The sequence below is a fragment of the Petaurus breviceps genome, unplaced genomic scaffold (assembly GCF_028583685.1).
Source record: "Petaurus breviceps papuanus isolate PSGF00001 unplaced genomic scaffold, PetGlider_PUasm1.0 64, whole genome shotgun sequence".
Lineage (NCBI taxonomy): Eukaryota > Metazoa > Chordata > Mammalia > Diprotodontia > Petauridae > Petaurus > Petaurus breviceps.
In genome coordinates, this window is record NW_027186428.1 from 8,500,194 (window position 1) to 8,526,381 (window position 26,188).

Sequence of the window (26,188 nt, forward strand, 5' to 3'; positions counted from 1 at the left end):
AACTGATTGTAGGAGAAGCTATAAGAAGACAGATATGGCATTTGACTATCTTAGAAGCTGTGAGTTGTTCCAACAACTTTACAAACAACTTGAAATTAGGACCAAAAAAAATTAATGTTCTTTCCATTCTGAATCTGAGCTTTCTTGTGAGACTGTATTTCAGTAATGTTAACAGGAAAAAAATAAAATGTATTAAAATATTCATATTAGCATTATGTGTGATAACAGAAAGCTATAAAGAAATCTGTTCTCACACTGGCTCTGAAGTCAGGAGGACCTGAGTTCGAATCCGGCCTCAGACACTTAATACTTACTAGCCATGTGACCTTGGGCAAGTCACTTAATCCCAATTGCCCTGCCCTAACCCCTCCAAAAAAAAAGCAAAAAAAAAATACTGTGCTCAAGCATTAGGTAATATCTGAACAAGTTATGTTATCTGAATATTTATATCAAGTGATATGGCTTAAGGAAAACAGATAAAAATGGCTATCAAAATATAAATAAAATCATCATAGAGAAGCAACAGAACAGCTCAAATAGAAACATTAATATTGTACAATATTACCAAAATTAGAAGACATCCTTTTAAGGAGTAGAGAAGATTTAATAATACTAGTTTTAAGAAAGTTAATCTTATATTGCTTTCACTAAAGTCTGTTCCTAATGTCTAATCAAAGCTATACCAGTAAAGCACAAGTTCTGACAAGTCTTGTCAACATAGAAAGGCTTTAAATATGAACAGAGGGGGTAGAGCCAAGATGGCAGAGTGAAAGCAAGAACTCACCTGAACTCCTCCGTGAATTCTGTCAGTAACCTCTAAAAAGTGAATCTGAACACATTTTAGAGTGACAGAATCCATTGGGAGACAGAGCATGGCAGGTTCCCAGTCCAGGAAAGTGCACACTTTCTGGGCCGGGGAAGTATGGAGCACACAGGGGCTGCACCAGTGCAGACCCAAGGCCAGAGCAAGCCTGGGCAAGGGTATTTAACCACTACATGGGGCAATTCGCAGACCTCTCACCGCATGATGGAGGATCTATTGGAGCTGGGTAAGAGACAAGCCCAGGGTCCACCTGGGGCTATCAACCCTCAGCCTGGATGTTTTAAAACCAACTACCTGAACTTCCAGGAACCAACATGGTGGAGTAAACCCTAGCTACTCTAATCTCCCTCCCTGACCCTGAAAACCCAGAGTTTATTGCCCCAGTGTAAAATCCTGATGTAGTGGAAACAGTGGCAAACTTGGGAGTCCTAGAGGAATGGTATGACTGAGGCTGTGCCAAGCCTGAAGTGAAGGGTCTGAGGCATCCCAACAAGACCCATCTCAGCTGACCAGCCAGACATCCAAAAGCCCAGGGGGGTGGAGCCAGAAATCCCTAACCCCAGAAGCCTAGGTGTGCCTTAGCACAATCAGAGCAATCTGCGGACACTACCGTGGCACTGGCCACCAACTGCTGAACCTGCCAGAACTGTAGCCCAGATGCTCAGAGGTAGAAACGTGATGTGGCCAGACCATCCCTCCCCCACACTTTATTCTGAGCCTCTGGGTAACCCAGGGGAAACACTGAAAGTATTGGCCTTGGCCTCAGTCTAGACACCCAAAGGCTACAGAACAGAAAGTCCATGACCAGGCCTATAGCTCCCAGCTTAAGAAGCATGGGTCAGAGCCCTCTGTACCCCAGAAGCAGAAATCCACTTTAAAAGCCAGAAAATAGGCAATCATAATGGGCAAGGAAAAATCTGGAAAAGCAAAAGGAAAAACAACTGAATCCTATTATTGCAAGCAAGAACAACCAAATTCGTAGAACAGCATTGACTCTGTACCCACACCTGAGACCACAGAAGGAAATATGAACTGGTCTTAAGCCTCGAAAGCATTCTTGGGAGAACTCAAGAAGAATTTTAAAAGCCAAATTAGAGAGGTAAAAGATAAATTGACCGATTCTTTTAAATTTGCCCTTGCCAAAATGGAAAAAAAAATTCTCACTGAAGAAAACAAATCCTTAAAAAGTAACATTTGTGAATCAGGGAGGGAGGTTCAAAATCTAACTGGAGAAAATACCTCTCTAAAAATGAAATCTGAACATATGGAAAAGGCGCTTCAAAAACTAACCAAGGAAAATAATCGCTAAAAATTAGAATCGTTCCAATCAAAGCTAATGACCCTATGAGGCATCAAGAATCAGTCAAACAAAACCTAAAGATTGAAAAATTAGAAGAAAATGTAAAATATCGTATTGGAAAAACAACTGACCTGGAGAACAGATCCAGGAAAGATACTCTAAAAATTACTGGTCTCCCTGGAAAGCCATGACTAAAAAAAAAAAAAAAAAAAAAAAAGCCTGGACAGCATCCTCCAAGAAATAATCAAAGAAAACTGCCCTGAGGTCCTAGAACCAGAGGGTAAAATAATTATCAAAAGAATTCACCAGACACCTCCTGAAAGAGATGCCAAATTGAAAACTCCAAGAAATATTGTAGCTAAATTCCAGAAGTATCAGGTCAAGGAGAAAATACTGCAAGCAGCTAGAAAGAAACAATTCAAATATCATGGGACTACAGTCAGTATCACACAGGACCTAGTAGATTCTATATTAAAAGATCAGAGGGATTGAAATAGGATATTTCGTAAGGCAAAAGAGCTTGGACTGCAACCAAGGATCAACTGTCCAGCAGAAGTGAGCATAATCTTTCAGGAAAGGAGATGGTCATTCAGTGAAATAAGGGACTTCCAGACCTTCCTAAAGAAAAAGCCAAAGCTCAATGGAAAATTTGAGTTCCAAATACAAGACTGAAGAGAGACATAAAAAGGTAAAAAAAAAAAAAGGAAAGCGCACACACACATATTCACATAACTTGTGATCCAATACCTGTCAATATTGAGAATTGTATAATTATCATGACATTTAAAAGGGATATACATAGATAGAGACTGTGGGTATAAATGAACTAATCTGATGGTAAAAAAAAAAAAAACTTATTGAAGGGTGTAAAGGGATGGTAATGGGAGAAAAGAAAATGAGGCAGAAAAGAGTAAAATATGCCACACAAAGAGCCATAAAAACATACTATATTAGAGGGAAAGAAGGGAAATGAACGTTTTATCAACTTTACTCTCATTGGTTTTGGTTTAAAGAGAGAAGAACATAATCAGTTATATATAGGATTCTAATGTGGAGAGACCAAAAAAACTCATTATAATAGAGGAAAGGAGGGAGGGAAAGGAGCATTGTATAAAATTTACTCTCATCAGATTGGGTTCAAGGAGGGAATAACATACTTCAGTAAGTATAAAAATCTATTGTGCCCTACAGGCAGTAGGAGGGGAAAGGGAGGGAAATGGGGTGTATAGTTAGAAGGGAGGGAAGAAATAGTAAGGAAGAAGGGAGGTGCATAGGGAGGGAATACTAAGGGAGGCAGTGGTCAAAAGGAAAACTCTTAAGGAGGGAAAGGGAGAAGGGGAGGGGAGGGAATAGGATGGAGGGAAAGACATAGATAGTAATCATAACTATGAATATTAATGGGATGAACTCTCCCATAAAATGGAGACGGATAGCAGAATAGATTAAAAACCATAATCCGACAGTATGCTGTCTACAAGAAACGCATTTGAAATGGGGATACACAGAGTAAAGGTAAAAGGTTGGAGTAGAATATATTTTGCTTCAGCTAAAGTGAAAAAAGCAGGTGTTGGGGTGGCTAGGTGGCTCAGTGAATAGAGCACCAGCCCTGGAGTCAGGAGGACCTAAGTTCAAATCTGGCCTCAGACACTTAATGCTTACTAGCCATGTGACCTTGGGCAAGTCACTTAACCCCAAATTGCCCTGCCTCCCCCCTCCAAAAAGCAAGAAAAAAAGCAGGGGTAACAATCCTTATCTCAGATAAAGCAAAAGCAAAAATAGATCTAATTAAAAGAAATAAGGAAGGAAACTATATCCTGATAAAAGGCACCATTGAAAATGAAGCAATATCATTTCTAAACCTATATACACCAAGTGGTACAGCATGCAAATTCTTACAGGAGAAGTTAAGGGAAATCCAACAGCAAGAAATAGAAAGAGAAATTCCATTTAATATTACTGTAAACATAAAATATTTGGGAATCTACCTGCCAAAACAAACCCATGATTTATATGAACACAATTACAAAACACTTTTCACACAAATAATGTCAGATCTAAATAACTAAAAACATCAGTTGCTCATGGCTAGGTCAAGCTAACATAATAAAAAGGACAATTTTACCTAAATCAATTTATCTATTTACTGCCATACCAATCAATCTACCAAAAAATTACTTTATACGCCTAAAAAAAATAGTAACAATTCATTTGGAAGAACAAAACGTCCAGAATATCAAGGGAATTAATGAAAAGAAATACTAGGGAAGGTGGCCTAGCCATACCAGATTTCAAATTGTATTATAAAGCAGCAGTCATCAAAACCACTTGGTACTGGCTGAGGAATAGAGTATAAGACAGCAATCAAAGACTCTAGTGATCTACAGTTTGATAAACCCAAAGACCCCAGTTTTGGGGATAAGAATTCACTATTTGACAAAAACTGCTGGGAAAACTGGAAAATAGTATGGCATAGACCATTATCTTACACCATATACCAAAATAAAGTCTAAATGGGTGCACAATCTAGGTTTAAAGGCTAATACTGTAAGCAGTCTGGGAGAGTAAGGAATAATTTACCTGTCAGATTTATGGAGGAGGGAAGATTTTATGACTAAACAAGAATTGGAGAGCATTATGAAATGCAAAATGGATCATTTTGATTGCATTAAATTGAAATTTTTCTGTACAAACAAAGCCAATGTAATCAAGATTAAGATGGAAATGGAAAATTGGGAAACGATTTGTATAACCAGTGTCTCTGATAAAGGCCTTATTTCTAAAATATGCAGAGAACTTAGTCAAACCTATAGGAATACAAGTCATTCCCCAATTGATAATTGGTCAAAGGATATGACCAGGCAGTTTTCAGAGGAAGAAATTAATGATGTCCATAAGCATCTGAAAAAATGCTCTAAATCACTATCAATTAGAGAAATGCAAATTAAAACAACTCTGAAGTACCATATCTCACTGGTCAGATTAGCTAAGATGACAAAACAGGAAAATGATAAATGCTGGAGAGAATATGGAAAAATTGGAATACTAATGCATTGTTAGTGGAGTTGTGAACTGATGCCACCATTCTGGAGAGCAATCTGGAACTATGCCCAAAGGGCTATAAATAAATGCATACCTTTTAAGTATTAAGACCTAGAACTTGTGAATCCCACAGTGTGATGGACTTGCTGATGTAACAGGAAGTGGTGGGGCAGGGAGGAGCTAATACCATATATAAGAAGCCCAAAGTAGAGAGCCTGAACTGCTTGGAGCAAGCATCTGGAGGCTGCGCTGCTACTGCTGAAGAGAGAGAGGAGAACTGAGAACAGAAATGAGAATTGAGAAGAAATGAGAAGAGAACTGGGAGGAGACGTGGCTGTGGCGCTGGTATTTTTTCTGTTTTGATGTTATTTTGTCAGATTCATCTACTGATAGAGGATGGTGCTGTTGTTACAGATGCCCTGAGAACTTGCTGCTGGTGCAGAAGCCCTGAAAGGATTTCCTTGTTTTATGTTTACAGAAATCCTGGAGAAGGGTCTTGCTGACATTTTCAGAGGTCATGGTATTATACCGATGGTTTTGTTGATTCCTCAGACGTTGTTGGGTCTATGTTCATTTCACAGGCAGAACGTGAATTGATGAGGATGCCGGCAGTGTAAATGAATATTATTGTGGCTTTGTTAAGCTTTGTCTTTCCAGGAATAGAAACTGTGAAGGACTCGAGGTGGACCAGACACTGTGAACTTCAATATGGAATTAAAACTGCACAAGAAACTGGACAAAGAACTGAGAGCTGTCTGCCTTTGAACCCAGGGGGCAGTTGGATAAATTTGGGCAGGAGCTGGGACCATGGAAGAGGAACCATGAAAGCTGAGAGCATGCCTTCAGTCAAGATGAAAAGACCTCTCCTTGGGTTTTTAATGCAAACTGAGAAAATCATGAGTTACTGTGGCCTAGGGATGAATAACTCTGACCTTTATATTTAGATGATTGAGTTAAGGACATCTCCAATTAAGAAGAAAGAGGACTTTTTGATTGAAGAGATTAAGACAATGTGACCTACAGGTGGAGGACTTTGACCTTTGTACTTCGTGTCAATTAAGGAGGCTTGACTCCTTAAAGAAAATTGAATTAAGGATTTACTAAATGATTGTGTTACTAAATGAATGTTACCTCTTGTTTAAAACTATGTGACCCCTTTGGTGAAAACTATGTAGCCATTTTGGTGATAAATTGTTAAGTCATAACATTGTGAATGCTATACTTTGATTTCTGTGAATGTTTTGTCTTAGTTTGTTACTGTATAGAGAGTTCACTATACTGTGTAATCAGAACCTTGAAAGCTGTTCACTGCAGCAGTCCCCTAGAAAGCTGCTCATGCTTTGCTTTACACCCGTATGTACAAAAATATTTGTAGCTGCTCTTTTTGTGTTGGCAAAGAATTGGAAATTAAGGGGATGTCCATCAGTTGGGGAATGGCTAAACAAGTTGTGGTATATGAATGTAATAGAATACTATTGTGCTATAAGTAATGAGGAACAGACAGACTTCATAATGACCTCAAGAGACTTCTATAAAGTGATGCTGAGTGACGAGAGCAGAACCAGGAGAACTTTGTACACAATTACAGACACATCATATTGTGACAACTGACTTTGATGCACTGGTCTCCTCTCAGCAATGCAAGGTTATAAGGCAATTCCAAAAGAATCTTGATGGAAAGGGATAGCCACATCCAGAGCAAGAACTACAGAGTCTGAATGCAGACTGAAACAAACTACTCTCTCTCTTTTTTTGTTGTTTTGGTTTATTTCTTCTTTCTCATTGTTCACTCCATTGGTTATAATCCTTTACAACTTGATTACTGTTTGATGTGAAGGCAGATCCTATATTTGATTGCATGTCACCATGGAGGAGGGTAGGGGGAAGGAGAAGGCAGGGGAGGAGATGTGAAACTCAAGAGATTGAGGAACTGAATGTTGTAAACTAAAAGTAAATAAATAAATTTTTTTAATATGGACAGAGTAGATGCTATACGCCTTCTGAGTAATACCTTTTTATTGCTGCTTCTAGGAAAAGTCTCCCCATACTGGTCATCAGGTGACGAATTTTTCAGCCATCCTACTCCTGAGTACTATCTATTAAGTTATCTTCATGAATAGAGGGAGAACCCATAATGGCATAATTATGGATCCTTAAAGTTTTAAAATATCTGGCAGTGATGTACAAGCTTGGATTTCGTGATACAAGGTCTAAAATTTTAAATGCTTAATGACAATCCATGAAAATATTACAAAGCACTGACCTCTGCACTGATTTCTTAGGGACTTAATTGTTGATATTTTTCTATCTAGAGAAGTAATTGTTTTTCCTTTATGTTTTTGGTCTCTAAATATTTTCCTTATCTTTGATAAAATACTCTATGTATTCCTATTATGTTCCAGCATTTTTTAAGGCAAATGTTGTGGGACTTTGGCAATGTTTTCTTGGAAGTTTAAATAAACTACTTTTCACTATTAGATGTGTGTGTATGTGTGTGTGTATACCTCCAAATACACACACATTTGAGTGAATTTTGACCCATTAAAAATTAATTAGCATCATTTCTATCTAATGTTTATCATTTATATGTACATTTTCTTCAAGTAAGTCCTTTCAATAATATATAGGTGACCCTGGGAGTTTTGAAAATTATGTCCGGAAAGCTTAAGCTTTTAGCAGGTTCTCCCAAGCTGGAAAAGCTTTTCAGGGATAAGGATTGAATAAGGACCAGGCTAACTAAATTGAAAAAGGCTCCATCACTAGGTTGACTGCAGTTGACTGGAGTGGTGAATTGTTTAGCTACAGCAACTATCAAAGATCGTCTACTAAGTTATACTGGAGTTAACAGTCTGCATTAAGGAGGGGAGTACTTACACTAACAAAATTGCTGATAGTCGAAGTGTACAAGTGCACTTTCACAAATTATTATACTGTCTCATATGCTTATCTTAAATTTAGTTCACCTTTTTCTAGTAAGCTTTTTAAGGCCCTCTATATCTGACTTTTATTATATTCTTCTCACTCAAATACTTTGAATTTAAATACTTCAACCTAAGGTTGAGGTGATCCTAATGTTTTGTTACTTTTTTTCTTACTATATTCTATCAAGATATCTATGAGAATTTTTATCACAAATTATATCTGGTAATCAGGTTGAATTTTTATTACATTGTGGATGTAATAATAGTGGTTTTATTAATATTTCTGTCTTCATTGTCTGTGATTCTTTTGTAGAGCGAATATGTAATTACTTGGAAGTATAATATTTCTGTTTTTCATTCACCTTCTTGAAATATTCCTGTGGAGGAGATGATTTGGGACAAATACAAAGGGAGGCATTTTTAATAAGTCCATCAGCTTTGTGAGGTCATGTTTTTTCTTTTCTTTTTTTTATTAACTTATTTTAAACTTAAATACACAGTAAGAAAAGAAAAAGAAGCATAAAACTTAAATACAAAATAAGAGAAGGGGAAAAAAAGCATTGCCATGAGCATAGCAGAATATAAAAGAGGATTAAAAATATACAATAAATTTCCATTTCAAGAAAGTCTGTATAATAAATGCTGCACGTTGTGTTTAGAGCTGTCCATCATTTTCTTACTTGTAAATTTTCTTTTGTCCTCTGCTGTGCACTTTTTATTTTGTTCTTTTTTCCCTCTTTGTCAACCCCTCCCCCCAAAAAAACTATAATTATCTGTATGTGTGTATGTTGAATCCATATTTTTCTAAGTCCACCAACTCATCATTTCCTACACCACAGCAATATTCCAGCCTTATATTATCTATTTTAAATAATCTAAATAATATTGATTAACATGGCAGTCATATAGTGCAGTTTCCCTATTTTTCTTTGCATTTTATCAATTTTAGCTTTTAACTTTGTTTGAGATCATGATTGTTACCCCTGCTTTTTTCTTAATAAATGCTACTCCTGATTTGTATTTTATTTTTACTTGTGTCTCTTATTTCCTATACTTCCTAACTCCTCTACTTTACTTCTACCTGTTACCTTAGCCTCCTAGTCCTCCCTTATCCTCTCCTCCCCCACACCCTTTCCCCCATTCTCTTGTTTTTGTCTGAATTTAGAAGACTGTTATAGCCCTTCAAATACATCTGTTATTCTGTCTTTTATCACATTCCTGTTCATCTAAACACCCTTCTGTCCCCCGACACTTACCATCCTTTTCCATCGCCCTCTTAATTTTTAATAAATTTAGAAGACTTTTGTTCCCTTCTAAAATATATATTATTTTCTCTTTGACCCAGGTCTGATGTGAGTAGGGTTCCCTCTAAAAAATCCCTCCCTTATCCCCTCCCCCCTCCCTGTACTCTACTCTTTTATTCTGTTCTGAATTTAAAAGACTTTTGTGCTCTTCTAAATATATTGTGTCCCTTTTTAACTCATTTCCAATGAGAGTCAGGTTCCAGAACTACCAGCCCTTCTCCCCCATCTCATTCCTCTGTGTCAGTTCTTCCTCTTGCACCTGATTTGTATCAGATATTACTCTTTTTACCTTTTCCTAAACAGTTTTACTTTTTAGAATAACATCATACTAGCTCAGTGTTTGTTACAAACTACCCAATTGCTAATAATAATCTTAGACATACATTTTACATTGCTCATAAAAAATAAGCAATCTGTCCTTATTCAACTTTTTCTACATTAAATCCTTGCCTATCATGGGTGGGCAAGTATTTGATGGTTAATGAATGTATCTGAACACATCAGTGTCATTTCTTAGGTCAGAGCAATACCTAAACAATTTGCTTCCTTGATCAAACAGTTTTTTCCCCCTCAAATCTATCCTTTATTGACCCTACAGGTCAGAGGGAAAGCAGACCGGCCGGCGTGGTCGAAGCACTTCACTGAAAGAAAGACAGCCTGTGAGGCCACAGAATGAAAGAGCTAACAGTCTGGATAATGAACGCTCACCAGACACTAGGAACCACTTGCAGGTGAAGATAACTTAGCCCATGGTTCCATCTCTCCCTTTGATTTGGGAAGGGAAAGAGGGATATTAGCATAGCCATTTGACTATAGAAGTTATAGTAACAATTGAATTAAATGTAAGAATAATGCCTACTTTCAAGGAAAAACACTAAGAGGAGATACAAAAGAGACTTATCTAATGATAGTTAAGGAACAGACGAAGTTACATTGGCTTGGAAGTCTGTGATAACCCAAATTAGAAGATCTCTCTCCAGGGCGGCCAGGTAGCACAGCGAGTAAGAGCACTGGCTCCAGTGTCAGGATGACCTGGAGATCGAATCCCGGGCTCAGACACTCAGCACCACACCCGGAAATAACTGGCCGTGTAACCTTGAGCAAGTTACTTAACCCCGATTGCTTAATTAAAAAAAAAAAAAAAAGAAGATCTCTCTCCTAAGTACCAGGAGAGGGACTAGAGAACACTAGAAGAACATGAGTGCTCTTTAAATTTGCACTTAAGGAAAAAGTAGAGGTTGGGAACTTTATCTAAGACCTTTTCTTTGGAGAAAAAAGATGTTGCCACATTTTTATTGGAATAATGAAGCAAAGTAAATAGGTGAGTATTCACAGGACACAGAATTATCCTTCAGTAGGTAGAGGAAACAACAAGTAAAACTGCTGCTCTGAATCTGACTCACTGACAAGGATAATCTGGTTGATGAAACAGAAGAGACAAGAACCTTGAAGAGAAGTGAAAACTCCCCTTAGAATAACAAGAGAGGAAAAATATGGATAGTGTAACATGCACTTTAGGTTTTGGGGAAAGTAGTCAACCAGTAAGTCAGTAAGCACTGATTAAGTTGCTTACCTGTTATGTGCCAGGCCCTGTACTGAAGATACAAATATAATAAATGAAACAATCCCTACCTACAAGGATCTTAATATTTTAACAAGCGATTCAACAAGGACATTTATTTAAAAGTACATATGGAATAAATAGGTTAATACAAGAAAATGCAAATAATTAAAAATACAAGGTGTTTAATTTTATGAGAGGAAAGACACTGGAATTTGGGTTCAATAAAGTTTTCACAGAGAGTGTAATGTTTGATTTGTGTCTGGAAGAAAGAGAGGAATGCTAAGATGTTGGGATGAGGAGGAAGTGCACATTCCAGGCCTCACAGAAAGCCGCTGCAAAGGAATAATGCGTGACGCGTAAGGAATATAGAGGAGGTCAGGAATATGAAGGAATGATATGCAATGAAGCCGGAAAGATAAGTTGTGGCCCAGTTGTCAGGGCCTTTAAAAGCTCATGAGGAAAGTGAATGTTTGATGCTAGAGATAACTGAGAACCAATGGAATTGAGTGAGTGGGGTATTGATATTGTCAGAACTTTGGTATAAAAGCATTTATATTTGGTATAAGCACCTACTATGTGCTAGACACTATGCTAAGCACATTACTAATTTTATCTCATTTAATCTTCATAACAACCTTGCAAAATAGGTTATGTTATTATCCCCATTTTACAGTTTAGGAAACTGAGGCAAAGCAGAGGTTAAGTGATTTGCCCAGGCTCGTTTAACTTAAAAATGTCTGAGACCAGATTTGAATTCAGGTTGTCCTTATCCAGGCCCAGGGTTCTGTCCACTGCCTCAGCTCACAGCCTTATATAGGTTTTTATTGGTATGAGAAGAGACTTGAGGCAGGGACTCCAATTAGGAGACTTGCAGTAATCTAGGTAAGAAGTGATGAAGGTTTTAGCAAAGGTGGTAGCTGTATAAGTAGAAGAGATCTGATGGGAGAAATGTTCTGGACAGAGACACAGCAAGATTTGGCAATTAATTAGATATGTGGGAAGAAGGAAAGTCAAGGATAATGCTGAGATGCCTTTGACAGAAATAGGGAAATTTAGAAAATGGGAGGGATTAGGGATAGGAAAAATAAATGAGTTCTATTTTAAACAGATTGAGTTTCATATGTCTTAAATTTCCAAAAAGTAATTTGTGTGTGATTGAATCTCAGGAAGTGCATGGATATGTATGTGTATTTTTTTTTCATTTATGTATGTCTATGAGTCATCTGCATAGGGATGACAATTAAATCAACCAAACATGTGATAGATGATGAATCAGCAAAGAAGACCAAAAAAACATGGCTAAAGAGGTTGAAGTAGAAAACCAAGAAAGAAGAGAATATCTAGGAAGAAAGAACAGTCACCAGTGTGAAATTAAGGACATGAAATCAAGAAAGCTGAAAACATAAAAGGGAAAAAAAAAGATTTAACAATTAGGAGATCGTTGGTAATGTTAAAAGAAACAGGTTTCAGCTATTAGAAGCCAAATTGCAAGAGTTGAATAAGAGAAGAAATGGTGACAGTGAATATGGCAGGCAAATAGAGAGCAAAGAGGTTAATAAATCAAAGATAGCACAAGGGGAAAATTTACATCAGATCGACTTGTAAATCGATCCACAAAAACTAGGGGGATCTACTTCTACTCTGGAATTTACAACTAGCTGGAAAATGCTTATCATAAATTCCAACCAGAAATTCTTTTATCTCTAATTGATCATTTGACTGGATTAAATTTTTGGAGGTCTCCACTAAATTCCACAATAAAAAAAGCCCCAGCCAGTTACATGATTTTCTTTCCAAATAAACTGGCCACTTTGGAGCAAATAGAAAAGAAATTTAAAACGTATGACAACATTAAATTCAGAGTAAGATCAGATAATCCAGGGAATCTCAATGCCTTTTGAAGACTGTTAAATGGCTGCCTCTGTACTAAGGGATCAGAGTCATTGTATGTCTGGCTAAATTGCAGCAAAGGAAGAATTTTAAATGTAGATAAACTTGTCAAGGAGGCTCTTTCAACTACACAGAAAGAAAACCAGCCCATAAATGCAAACACCTATGGAGGAAGGGAAAAAATCAATTTACCGCATCAGTCTTTCTCATACATACTATCATCCATCATAGATATGCTGCTATGAGATTTAGAAATCATCTAGTCCATCCTCCCCATTTTACAGATGAGGTAACTGAGGCACAGAGAGGAAGTGAATTGCTTATTGACCATAAGGGTTTATAAAATAATTTTTTGCATATTTGAGTATCTTCTATGCCATCTTGCCTGTGATTTAAAAATTTATTCATAAAAATCACTTGATGTCTACTCTTTATCATAATTTGTTGATAATGTTGTCAACTTCTAAAACTAGGAAAACTTTTAAAAGAACTGAGTTGTAGCATTTTTTCACAGTTTTATTTTTTTTTCAATAGATCCCAAGAAAAACTGTATATGACCAGTTAAATCACATCTTAATTTCTGATGACCAACTGCCTGAAAACATAATTCTTGTTAATACTTCTGACTGGCAAGGACAGGTAAGAAGGAAAACACTCTTGTTTGTATCATTTTATCCTTTTTTCCTTCAAAGTTAGGATTAACATCTAGGGTAGATGAAGATTCTTCTGGTATGATTGAACAAGATTGTCCACTACTGGTAAAACCTAACATAGTGCTATCTGCATAGTTTATGGTCTGTAATTGATTTGACCTACCCTGTTCATCAGATCTATTTCCTAATGCCATACAAAGTGAATCTCCTTTACCCCAGCCACATTTCTAGACATTGGAATCTGACCTAGTCTTCCCATGCTCCCTTATCATCATTTGTTTACCACTTTTGTCCAAGGATGTTATATAAAGCTATCCATCCATTTGTTATGTATTGGATAACTTCTAAGGTGCCTTTCAGTTCTATAATTAATTTCAACAAACATCAAATGTATGTGCTAGGTGCTGAGGATACAAAAACACAAATGAAACTGTCTTTGGCCTCAAGGAACTTACATTCTCTTGAACAGGTAGAACAAATACACAAAAAAAGCATAATAGAAGGAAATTTCATTCATATCTCAACTATTAAACTATAAGTTCCTTGAGGCCAGGGACTTACTGCAGCTTACATAACTTTGTATCTTTCATAGAATCTAGCCCTAGACATAGTAGGAAATGTTTTTTGAATGTGAGAATTGGTCATTTTAATTAGAACAAAATATAATTAAGTCTAATCAGAGCTCAAAGCAAAATCCTATTTGGTTTACTTTCCTTTGGTAAAATAGGGGACCTTGCAGGGAAAGATTTTAAATGAAAATTTTCTGACAAGTTATTCTTGTGTGTGCGTGTGTGTATACACAAATATTTCTCAATATGTATATAAAGATTACATGTGTATATATTAATACACGATTTTATGTATAGATATACATATGTGTATGTTTATATATACATAAATGCATATATATCCATAAACACACTAATATATACATACATAATATTGTTTAATCTTAGTTCCTTTCAGATGTCTTACAAAAGCACACCCTTCCAGTGGTCTGTACCTGTTCTTCAGCAGATATTCAGGCAGCTTTCAGTACTATTGTTTCACGGATCCAGAGATAGTAAGTCCTTATAATTCTTCCTTTGATCAACCTTGAACTAAGTATATCAGCTCTATAGAAATCTATTTTAAATAGAAATTGCTTCAGTATGAAGCATTGACTATCCTGTTATTTAACTTCCTTTCCATAATCTTGACACAAACTTGTTTCATGGATGGATAATAATGATGTCTTTTCTTCCCATGAAAAATGGTAAGAAACTTGTGGATATTCACCTTGACAGCAGATTCATTACTTACTACAAAATAAATGCTTTTAGGTGTGTGGTGGACAGTGGTTTTTTTTTTCCTTTCAGGTTCATTAAAGCACACTCCCAAGCACAGTAACAGCAATGCCAGCAGGTGGAGATAGGGTAACTGCTATTCTTCACATAAATCTCAATCTACAGCAAATGGTACCAACTATGTTTCAGCAGCAACTCCCCTTCCTGTGTGGAAAATTTACACAGAAATTGCTGCATCATCATCAATAGCAGAGGTTTCTGGCTGCAGACTTTAAAGTACCACTTAAAGGACACACTTAAGGAGATTAGTTCCCTGCTTCGTTTTTCAGAGGGTGATGGTAGCCGCAGCAGATGATCCACCACTCGTGTAGTCACCACCTTTAAGTTCAGACTCTTATAACCACCCACATGAACTGTTCCAAAAGCCTTCTAATTTATTTCTCTGCTTCAAGTGTCTCCAATCCATCCTCTACACTGCTGCCAACATGATTTTTTTTAAGGCACAGGTCTAATCGTATCCTCCCCCACACTCCTTCCAGTGTCTTCCTGTTACTTCTAGAATCAAATGTAAACTTTTCTGTTGGGCATTCAAAACTCTTCACGATTTTTCAGTGAATTTTTGTACTTCCTTTTCCATTTGACCTCTTCTGCTTTTTAAGGTATTATTTTCTTTAGTATTTTTGTGCCTCTTTTTCCAAGCTGCTAATTCTCTTTTCATGGTTTTCTTGTATCACTCTCATTTCTTTTCCTAATTTTTCTTCTACCACTCTCATCTCTTTCTTTAAGTCTTCAATAATTTTCGTGGGGTTTGGGTCCAATTAGCATTTTTCTTTAAGTCTTTCTTGGTAGCTTTTATCATGTTATTGTCTCCATCTTGGGTTGCCTTGCCACCATGGTAGCTTTTTATGATCAAATTCTTTTTTCATTGTTTGTTCATTTTCTAACCTATTTTTTTACTTTTAATTTTATGTTAAAGTTGGTCTCTGCTCACCTAGGGGTGAGGAGGCACTGTCCCAAACTTCAGACTTTTTCATGCTATTTACAGAGCTAGTTCAAGAGGACTGCAAGTTTTTAGTGATTCCAAAATGTTGTGATCCAGGGAGAGAAATGGGCCACTGCTCCCCCGCTCTGTGCTCTGATCTTTACCCAGGAAGGGTCCCTGATCCCCTACAGCCACAAGTGCTAGTGCTCCTCTTTACTTTGGAGCTGTGACCAGGCCCCTGTTCTCTTATGACAGACCACCAGTGCTTCTCTCTCCACTGGATTTGCAATCCAAGCTACACCTGCACAATTGAGTTACTAGTCAGCTCTAGCTGAACCAAGTGCCAGCAAAAAGTCCCCTGTAACCTTTTTCTGACCAGTTGTCTGACCCCCTTACCATCTCTGGGCTAAGAGGTCCTGAAGATGCTGGTGCTGGTGCCGCTTCTGTAGCCACTGTTGCCACTGCCTCATGTGTGGGTTCCAGACAAGCCTCCACAGATTTTGTTTATTCTGTCACTCCAAAATTTGATTTGAGGTGTTATTTTAAAGTTGGTTGGAGGGGAATCTTGGGAGAGTTTAGTGAGGTGGCTGCCCCTAATCCACAGTCTTTACTACCCACTACAAACAGCAAGAAATGTTAAAACAAAGTCAAAAGACTGAAAAATTTCTATAAAGTGTAATGTATCCTATGTCAAAAACAAATAACCTGGAAAACAGATCAAGGAAAGATAATCTAAGAATTGTTAGACTAACTAAAAGACATGATAAAATAAAAGAGCCTAAATATTACATATTGCATTACATTACATTTCAAGAAATCATAAAACTGCCCAGATCTTTTAAATCAGAGGGCAAAATAGAACTAGAAATAATCCACCAATCACTGCCAATAAGAAACCAATAAAAACTTCCAGGAATATTATAGCTCAAATCTGGAGCTTAAAAAAAAATTCAAGTATTTAAAAAAGCCATAATCAGGATCACTTGTGATTTAGCAATCACTATCTTACAGGAAATACTAAAGAGAGAAGATCTTGGAATATGATATCCCAGAATGCAAAAGATAAAAACTTATAACCAAGAATAACTTACCCAGAAAAACTGAGCATTTAAACCTACATGGTGGGAAATAGATCTCTAATGAAATAGAGGATTTCCAGTCATTCCTGGTGTAAAAACCAGTTGAGTAGAAACTAAATATGAATGAACAGTCCATAATGGACTGAACAAGGATAAACTGTTTACTTTCTAATATGAGGAAATGATGCATTTTTCCTTTCAGAACTGTATAATCATAAGGGTTCACAACCAAACAAAGAGAAGATAAGAGCAGGTAAAATGGACAGTTTTGGTTGCATACAGTTAAAAAGTTTTTATTCAAACAAAATCAATGCTGGCAAAATTATAAGAGAAGCAGGTAAATGGGGAAAAAATTTTGCAGCTCTTTTTGTGGTGCCAAAGAAATAGAAACTGAAGGGTACAGTTTTAGAGAAACATGATAAAATTTGTATGAATTAATGATTCAAAGTGAAATGTGCAAACTCAGAAGAACAATTTAGACATTATCAATAGTACTACAAAGAAAACAAATTAGAAAGACTTAGGAACTGTGATCAGTGCAGTGACCAACCATGATGCCAGAGGTCTCATGATTAACATGCGACTCACCTCCTCACACAGAGAGGTGATAGATTCAGAGTGTAGATTGAAACAGATGTTTGTTTTGTTGTTGCATGGCCAGTGATGGGAATTTGTTTTGCTTGACTGCATTTTTGTTGCAAGGGTTTTGTTTTGTTTTTCAAGGTGGGGAAGGAGTTGGAAAGAAAAGAGGTGAATTTTCGATAATTAATTAAAAATTAATTATGTTTAAAAATAACAAACATATTTGGCAAAACTCCTAAAAAGTACTTATTCTTTTCAGCACAGTATTTGGAAGATAGTAAGCACTTAATTAAGTTTGTTGATTGATTTCAGTTGTAACTGCAATTCTCAGCCTCCAAATCCGGTGAAGATTGCTATAGCAGGAGCTCAAAACTATCTCAGTGCTGTATTGAGGCTTTTTGTGGAACAATTGTCTCATAAAACTCCTGACTGGCTAGGTTACATGAGGTTCCTGATCATCCCATTAGGTAAGTAAGAAATCTCATGCAGCTCTTGGCATGTTGTATTATAGTTATTTGTATATGTTTTTTCTTCCTTAGACTATAAGCTTCTTGAGGACAGGGACCATGTCTTATTGGTCTTTGCACATCCTCTAATACATAGGAGTATATAATTGTGCTTAATTAATCATTTATTTATTGGATTGGAGTAAAAAAGTTAGCCTGGTTTTGTGTAAGGATTGTGTATGTTTATATACAAGAAGGAGGAGTATGGGTGGATTCAAGATGTTTTTAATTTTTGTAGGGCAGCTAGGTGGCAGAGTGGATAGGACATCAGGCCTGGAGTTCAATTCTGGCCTCAAACTAGCTGTGTGATGCTGGGCAAGTCATTTGACCCTGTTTGCCTCAGTTTTCTCATCTGTAAAATGAGCTGGGGAAGGAAATGGCAAACCACTCCATTATCTGTGCCAAGAAATCTCCAAATGGGTTCATGAGGAGTCAGACATGACTGAAAAACAACAAAATAGAATATACTTACCCTTACAGCTAAGATTTTATGAAAGTAATATTATCATTATTTTCTACTTCCAATTCTGAAATGCAGAATATTAATAATGCCTAAATTCTCCAAATGTGAAGTAAAATACAATGTTAATTCAATTTGTTTATAAATGTTTTAATTAAATATATATAATATATAAATATGTTTAATTATAAATATATTTTTTAAAGTATGCAGTAATCTTCTAGCAGGATTGAGTTCTAGAAATGTTCCACTAGGAAATTTTTAAGATACTGGAAAATAATTACATGCCATCACAACCAGTCTCTGATCAAAACTGCCACTAGGCAGCTCCAGGACACACCATAGTCTCTCTTTAGTAAGCCTCTTTTTTCATCCCTACTATTTCACTAATCTTCAACCACTTCCCGTCTATTGGCTGTTCTCCTGTTGGCTACAAACATGCCCATGTCTCCCCCATCCAAAAAAAAAAAATCCTCACTTAATATTCCCACTAACTATATCCTGTATCTCTCCTTTTTTGTGGGTAAACTACTTGAGACAGCCATCTACAATAGGTGCTTTCACTACCTTTTCTTTTTTTTTTTTGGAAGGGGGAAGGCAAGGCAGTTTGGATTAAGTGACTTGCCCAAGGTCACACAGCTAGTAAATGTGTCAAGGGTCTGAGACCTGATTTGAACTCGGGTCTTCCTGACTCCAGGGCTGGTGATCTATGCACTGCACTGCCTAGCTGCCCCTCTTTCTTTTCTTAACTCTTTAGAGTCTGACTTCTCATCTCATTCAAATAAAATTTTTCTTTCCAAAGTTACCAATGATTTCTTAATTGCTAAATCTAATGATCTTTTCTCATTCCTCATTTCTTCTTGACCTCTGAGTCCTTTCACATTGGCACTCCTAGATGCCATTCTCTTCTCTCTCTTCATTTTCATGACACTGTTCTTTTCTAATTCTCCTGTCTAGCCTCTCTCTCCTTTGTTGGATCTTCAGACATATCATACCTTCTAACTGAGGATCCCCCAGAGGGCTTCTTTTCTTCACCCCCGCCCATATTATTTCACTTGCTAATTACATCAGCTCCCATGGATTCAGTCATTGTCTCCATGAAATGACTTTCAGATCTATTTATCCAGGTCAAACTTCTCTCCTGACCTCCAGTCTCACACCTCCAGCTGCCTATTAGACATCTAAAACCATGTACCATAGACATTTTAAACTCAAAATGTCAAAAACTAAACTCATTTTCTTTCTCCTAAAACCCCTTCCTCTTCCCAAGTTCTAGGTTACTATTGAAGGTAGCATTATCTTCCTACTCTCTCAGGCTTACAGCTTAGGTATCATCTTAAACTCCTTGCTTTCTCTCACTCATCATATGCAGTCACTTGTCAAGGCTTCTTGTTTCTCCCTTCTTAACATTTATCATATATGCCTCCTTTTTTCTCCTGACATTGCAACCACCCTGATGCAAACCTTCATCTGTTCATTTTTGGACTAGTAGAATAACTGTCTTATCTCTCCAAATCATCTTCCACTCAGTTCATAAATTGATCTTACAGTTTGCAGGTTCAACCACATCACATTGTTCACTAAACTCCAATGACTCACAGTTACCTCCGGGATCAAATATAAAATCATTTGTTTGGCTTTTAAAACCCTTCATAACCTGGCACCTCCCTACCTTTCCAATCTTCTTAAATGTCATTTCCCTCCACAGACTCTGCAATCTAGTCACTGGCCTCCTTGCTGTTTCTCAGTCATAGCATTCATATCTTCCGACATTTAGCACTTCTCTTCAAACACTTAGAAGTCTTTTCTCTGTCTGTCCCCCATGCCTTGAAAATTCTCTTCTTACACAATATACAAGCTCCAAATGGATGCATGATTTAGACATAAATGACATCATAGACAAATTAGTGCAGTCAGAAATTTCTGTCATTTCTATGGATAAGAGAAGAGTTTATAACCAAACAAGAGATAGAGAAGATCACAGGAGATAAAACAGACAGATTTGATCACATACAAACAGAAAGTCTTTATATGAATAAAACCATATAGATAAAATTAGAAGAGAAGCGAGTGAGTGGGGAAAAAATGTTTGCAACAAGTTTCTTTGATAAAGGTCTGATTTCTAAGATAAGTCAAATGTTTCTAAAAACTGAGTCAGAGTCACAAGAAAAAGAACCATTCCCCCATTGATGTACAGACATACCTTTAACCTTGCCATCAAGTTCTCTTCCATGTTCAAGAATTCCAAAATTCCTTTATTCAGTCATCATATTTTTTCTTTCCATTTCTCCCTGACTTGCTCCTCTTAAACCTGTTCTTTTTTCCTACCATCACTTCCACTCTCTCCATCCCTTAGTAGTTTCCTAGGCCATTACCACTGCCCAGGCTACCTCCTCCCTTCCCAACTTTCTCTCCTTGGTGAGCCAGCTTACCCCATACTGTCCTCTACTCCCAAATCCTTTGTCCATCACTAGTTATACTTTGCCTAATCGCATTCCTTCTCATATACTGCAGAACTGAAGTAAAGGAAATCATGAAAATTAGCTGACTGTATATGTCATATCTCCTACATATGTATGCTAATTTTAACTGAGTCCTTACTGCAACAAAGTAATCCCATATCATTTCCCTGATCCATTCACTGTAGCAACTTTTCCAAATATTCTCTTGTCTCCTTAAGTCTTTTTTATACCCTCCTCCCAAATCTCTTTGCAGAGGGCCTTGCCTCATATTTTACACCCAAAATTGACTCTGTTCACCTAAAGCTGCTTTCCCTCTCCTCATCTCACATCTCTCTGATTTCATCCATTTCTCCTCTCTCATAAAAAGTGGCTTTTCTTCATGCCACAGGAGCTTATAGAGTATTCAGGGAGGACTGCCGCCTCTGGTGTGAGGGCTTGCCAAACCCTTTTCAGGTTTGCTCATCCACCTTTGATGTCTACCTTTCACCCAACTCTCATCTGTGGCTATAAGAAGCTTGTTAGCATGTGCAGAAGCCATGCCCCACTAAAATAGTCTCAATAGATACTTTAAACCAGGTTTTGGGTAACTGACAGGCCTCAAACCTGTTCGTAAGTTAGGGGAATGTCTAACCCAAGCATGTGAAGACTTCCCCAAGCAGAATGGGCAGATAAAAACAGTTTGTTCCAATAGCTCTGAAAGCAGCAGAAGCAGGCACTGTGGAGCACTTAGTCTGATCAGATATCAAAGATGCCAAAGTCATCTGTTGCATCCCAGGCCATAGCTGGTTATCCTGACTTTTGTTTTGCCGCTAGGCTTAGATAACTCTGGAAGAAAGAGTGAAACTGATGACTGCATTTCTGCCTCACTTTAATCCAGTTTACACACAAGTCAAGCCATCATCCCAAAATGTCATTGGTACTCCTCAAAATGAAGGACAGCAATATATGCCCTTGATCTTCTCTAACTAATCGCCTCCACTTTCTTCCCTGCTCTTTTTCTAATCTTCAGTCTGTATGTATGTACTGGCGCCTTGCTTGCTGGCTGTAATCATGCCTAAGTCGCATCATTCTTTAAAAGGAAAAAAAAAAAGTGCCTCACTAGATCCTTCCATTTCCACCAGTCATAATTCTATACCTTTCCTCACCTCATTTAAACTTGAAAAAGACATCTACACTCAGTGCTTCCACTCTCTTCTAAATCCTGTGAAATCTGTCTTCTATTCATTATTCAACTGAAATTACTTTCCTCAAAGTTTTTAGTGATCTTTATTTATTTTTATTGACAGACCTTTTCTCATTTTTCCTTGATCTCCTGGCAGCATTTGCCACCATTGACCACCTTCTCCTCTTAACTGCCTGCCTAAAGTCTCTGCATTCTAATCTATCTTCCACACACCTGACGTAGTGATTTTCCAAAAGCACAGGACTGACTGTATCACCTCTATACTCTATTAAACTCCAGTAACTTGCTGTTATCTCTAGGATTAAATAAAAAGAAACTTTTACCCTTAGTAATTTCTTTCACATTTCTGTCCTTTGCAGCTCAATCCCTTCCTATCCTTCTAATATTCCTACATGTTGCTCCCCTCTATGCACTCTACTGTTGATATACTTACTATTCCTAAAACATGATGTTCCATCTCCTATGTCAATGCCTTTGTACTGGCTTTCCCTCCTACTTGAAATGCTCTCCCTCCCCCTGACCTCTTAGAATAATGGTGTCAGACTCAAATAGAAACAGATCCCTATAGCCCATATTTTGACTTAGAAAACAACAAATTATATGTCATCTATGTTGTGTTGTATTTTTATTTCTTTTGTTAAACATTTGGTTCCAGTGGCACTCGAGTTTTGCAGGTTATAATAGTGGCCACAGTTTGACAACTATATCCTAGAATACCTGTTTGACACCTGTATCCTAGAATATCTGGTTTGCTTTAATACTCAGCTCAAGTGCCATCTTCTATAAGAGGCCTATCCCAGTTCCCCTGGCTGCTAATTCCTTCCCCTCTAAATCAACTGTCATGCACCCTCATATGTTATATGCCTTCATGTACCTATTATGTATATAGTGTCTCCCCCATTAAATGTAGTTACCTGAAAACAGGGACTGTTTTTACTATTTCTTTTTATCACCAGCAGTTAACACAGCCTGTCACATAGTAAGCACAAATAGAGAGCATAGTAAACTAATAAATGTTTGTGGATAAGTATAGGTTAAGAGCTTTGATTCTCACTTTTTTCTGTAGAATCACTTTTTTATATTTGTACTAACTAAGAATGGTATTAACACATTTATTTGTGATCTGAGTAGAAATATTGTTGTGATAAACACTTAACTTTTTAACTGTCAGATGGTACTTATTAAAAAAAAAAGACCTGGCCTATCTCACATTTTCTCTTATAACTCCAAAAATGAGTATAAAGTCCATTGATCTACTGAAAGAAAGTAATACTTTGGTGCCTCTCATTTTTTACTGAGCTCTGAGAATTATAAATTGTATAGGAAAGAGCTTCTTCCAGAAGACTAGTTGGAGAAGACAAAATGAACGTGAGCATGATAATCTAACCTGAGCAGTCACAGTGTTAGGTGTGCTAGATAGCCATTTAATCCCTCTTTCTTTACAAATGCCATTATGCACATGAAATTTGTATTTAATATTCATAAGTGACTCTTAGTTCATTTTCTTTGCTCTAGGTTCTCATCCAGTGGCTAAATATCTTGGTTCTGTTGATCACCGGTATAACAACTTCTTCCAGGATTTGGCCTGGAGGGATTTGTTCAGTAAACTTGAAACACATACTGCTGGTAAGAAGTTTTTCCATATCAAGCGCTGATGCAGCAAATGACATGAATGTTATATATCGGTAAAAATGCAAAGCAATAGGAAATATTAAAGACATTGCTTTTATAAGGCCCTACATACATAGATCTCCCTCTAGACTTTCATCTTTCTTTCCTATATTTCTCTTCAGTATCACATCTTTTCTCACAAATTCTAGTTGACCATTAGAATAGTATCACAAGATCCTACCTTTGATAACATCTCCCCCAAAGCCCCTTAGCAGTGCTTCAAAGCTATGGTCACTGAAATTTCTTTCTCCAAAGTAACCTTAATTGCCAAATCTGATGGTGTGTCCTGTACCATGATCCTTTGTGATCACTTTACTTCATTTGGCCCTCTTCCTTATACTTACGACTTCTTTTCTTTTTAGATGTCCATGATACTTTTACTCTCCCATTTTTCTTCCTACTTAACTAATTGTTCCTTCTCAGTCTCCTTTACTCATCCGTTTTCCGTATAACACCCCCTAACTCAAGGATCTGTGATAGACCTTCTTTCCCTCTCTCTGCACTTTCCCTAGAGGTGATCTCATCAACTCTCAAGGGTCTTGTTGTCATCTCATTGCATATGACTCCCAGATCTATATTTCTAGCTCTGTTCTTTCTCATGAGTCCAGTCACAGATTACCAACTGGACATTTCAAAGAGGATGTCCTGTATATATCTCAAGTCAGCATATACTGAACAAACTTATCTTTCCCAACCTCGGGAGGGTTGAAATGTTAGGGGTTAAGAAACCTGTCGCTGTCACTGGGGCATCAGGGAGAAGTCCAGAGGAGCAGTGCAGCTGGGTAACAAATGAAGACAAAGCTGGCCTCAGTGCCCTCCTTCAGTGGAGGGAGATCCTAAAAGGAGCTCTACAGCCTCCAATCAGAAGGAGGGAGTTCAGGGGCAGAGAGTACTGGTGAGCTATGAGTTCAAGGTCTGAAATGATATTCCAGAAGGAAGTTCCTAGGACATGATAGAGAAGTCCAGAAAAGTGCTTGTTGATTGTTTAGTTGAAAAAGTAAGCACTAATTTGATTTGCATGTAAAGGGAAGCTCGAAACCCCCATTGAAGTTATACGTGTGAATATCTCTAATCCTTGCCCTCAGTCAGCTGCTACTCAATATTTCCACTGGTAATCTTATTTACATTGATAGTCATACTCTTAGATACAGTCATCCACTGGCATACTTGCTCTTCCACAAACAAGACACTCCATCTCTCAACTCTGCTCATTTTCTCTGGCTGTCCCTCATGTTTACAATGCTCTAACTACTCTGTTCTAACTAATGACCTCCCTGGTTTCCTTTAAGTATGTACTAAAATCCTACCTCCTACAGGAAGCTTTTCCAACCCTTATTAATTCCATTGCCTTCCCACTATTAATTATTTCAGTTTTATATAGCTTGGTGTGTGTGTGTGTGTGTGTATGTGTGTGTGTATGTGTGTGTGTGTATGTGTGTATGTGTGTGTGTGTGTGTGTATTTTGTTGCCTCGATTAGCACCTTGAGGGCAAGGAGTGTCTTTTGCCTATTCTTGTATCCCCAGCACTTAGCACAATACCTGGCATATAGTAGTTTGCTTAATAAATTTTACTGAATTGAAAATTAATAGCATGTAAATTTTGTACATCCTTACTCAGGAATAATCCTGATTGCATGTCCTTTTCATTCTCTTGCAGTTCAGGAAATCCCAGATATTGTATCCAGAATAACACAGTACATTGCAGGGGCTAACTGTTCCCATCAGTTACCAATTGCAGAAGCTATGTTGACATATAAGCAAAAGAGGTAAAATCTGTTATTTATCCTTATTCTAGAAATGACAGTGTGGCGAAAAAAATGCAATGAAACATACGTAAATAAAATTTGAAAACAGAGTGATCCAAAATAATAAACTTTCTTTGGGCTGACTTTTTCCTTTGTAGTATATGTGCCCCAAGGAAACGTGCCCCAAGCCTACCATCCTGATGCACAACTAAATACATAGAGTGGTGTGCAAATTACTTGGGATAAAGCATAATAATTAAAATGTATTAAATCATACAGGAAATTTTTTACATTTTCAAAATGTTTTAATATGTAATGTCCTCCATTTTCTCTAACGACTTGTTGTACATATGACATTGAATTTACAAAATTTTGAGACATCCTTTAATTTTTGATCATTAAACCATACTTATATCCATAGAAGAGTAAGTGTAATTTTAGTAAACAATCCATTTTTCTAAATCTAGCCTTGATTATATAGCTCCTCAGTTTTCATTTAACTTTAAATCATGTGAATTTTCAAGTCATTAAAAAATATTTATCTCTCCTTAGATCTATCTCCTCTTCTGTTCTTAACCTTTCATGACATGTGACATAGTCCAAGGTTTTGTTGCAGTATTCCATGGCCATTTAGGAATTTTTATAATTCTGGAACTATTATGCTTCTCAGTATATCAGAATATTTACCAAAGTTTCTAATTTGCTCTGTGAGAACAATACTTCCAGAGGTCTTGGAAG

At 37.1% G+C, this 26,188-nt stretch overlaps 1 protein-coding gene across 4 annotated transcripts in view; it reads left to right on the top strand.

Annotated features, from left to right (window-relative positions):
- The window catches only part of PACS2 (phosphofurin acidic cluster sorting protein 2), a 325,422-nt gene that overhangs the window by 220,969 nt on the left and 78,265 nt on the right, over positions 1-26,188 (top strand). For all 4 annotated transcript variants that reach the window (XM_069103870.1, XM_069103871.1, XM_069103872.1 and 1 more), the window contains 6 exons: positions 9,986-10,118; positions 13,376-13,480; positions 14,451-14,557; positions 17,736-17,890; positions 23,550-23,660; positions 25,363-25,471. In XM_069103870.1, coding sequence (XP_068959971.1) covers positions 9,986-10,118; positions 13,376-13,480; positions 14,451-14,557; positions 17,736-17,890; positions 23,550-23,660; positions 25,363-25,471 — 720 coding nt within the window. The remainder of the gene's footprint in view (positions 1-9,985; positions 10,119-13,375; positions 13,481-14,450; positions 14,558-17,735; positions 17,891-23,549; positions 23,661-25,362; positions 25,472-26,188) is intronic.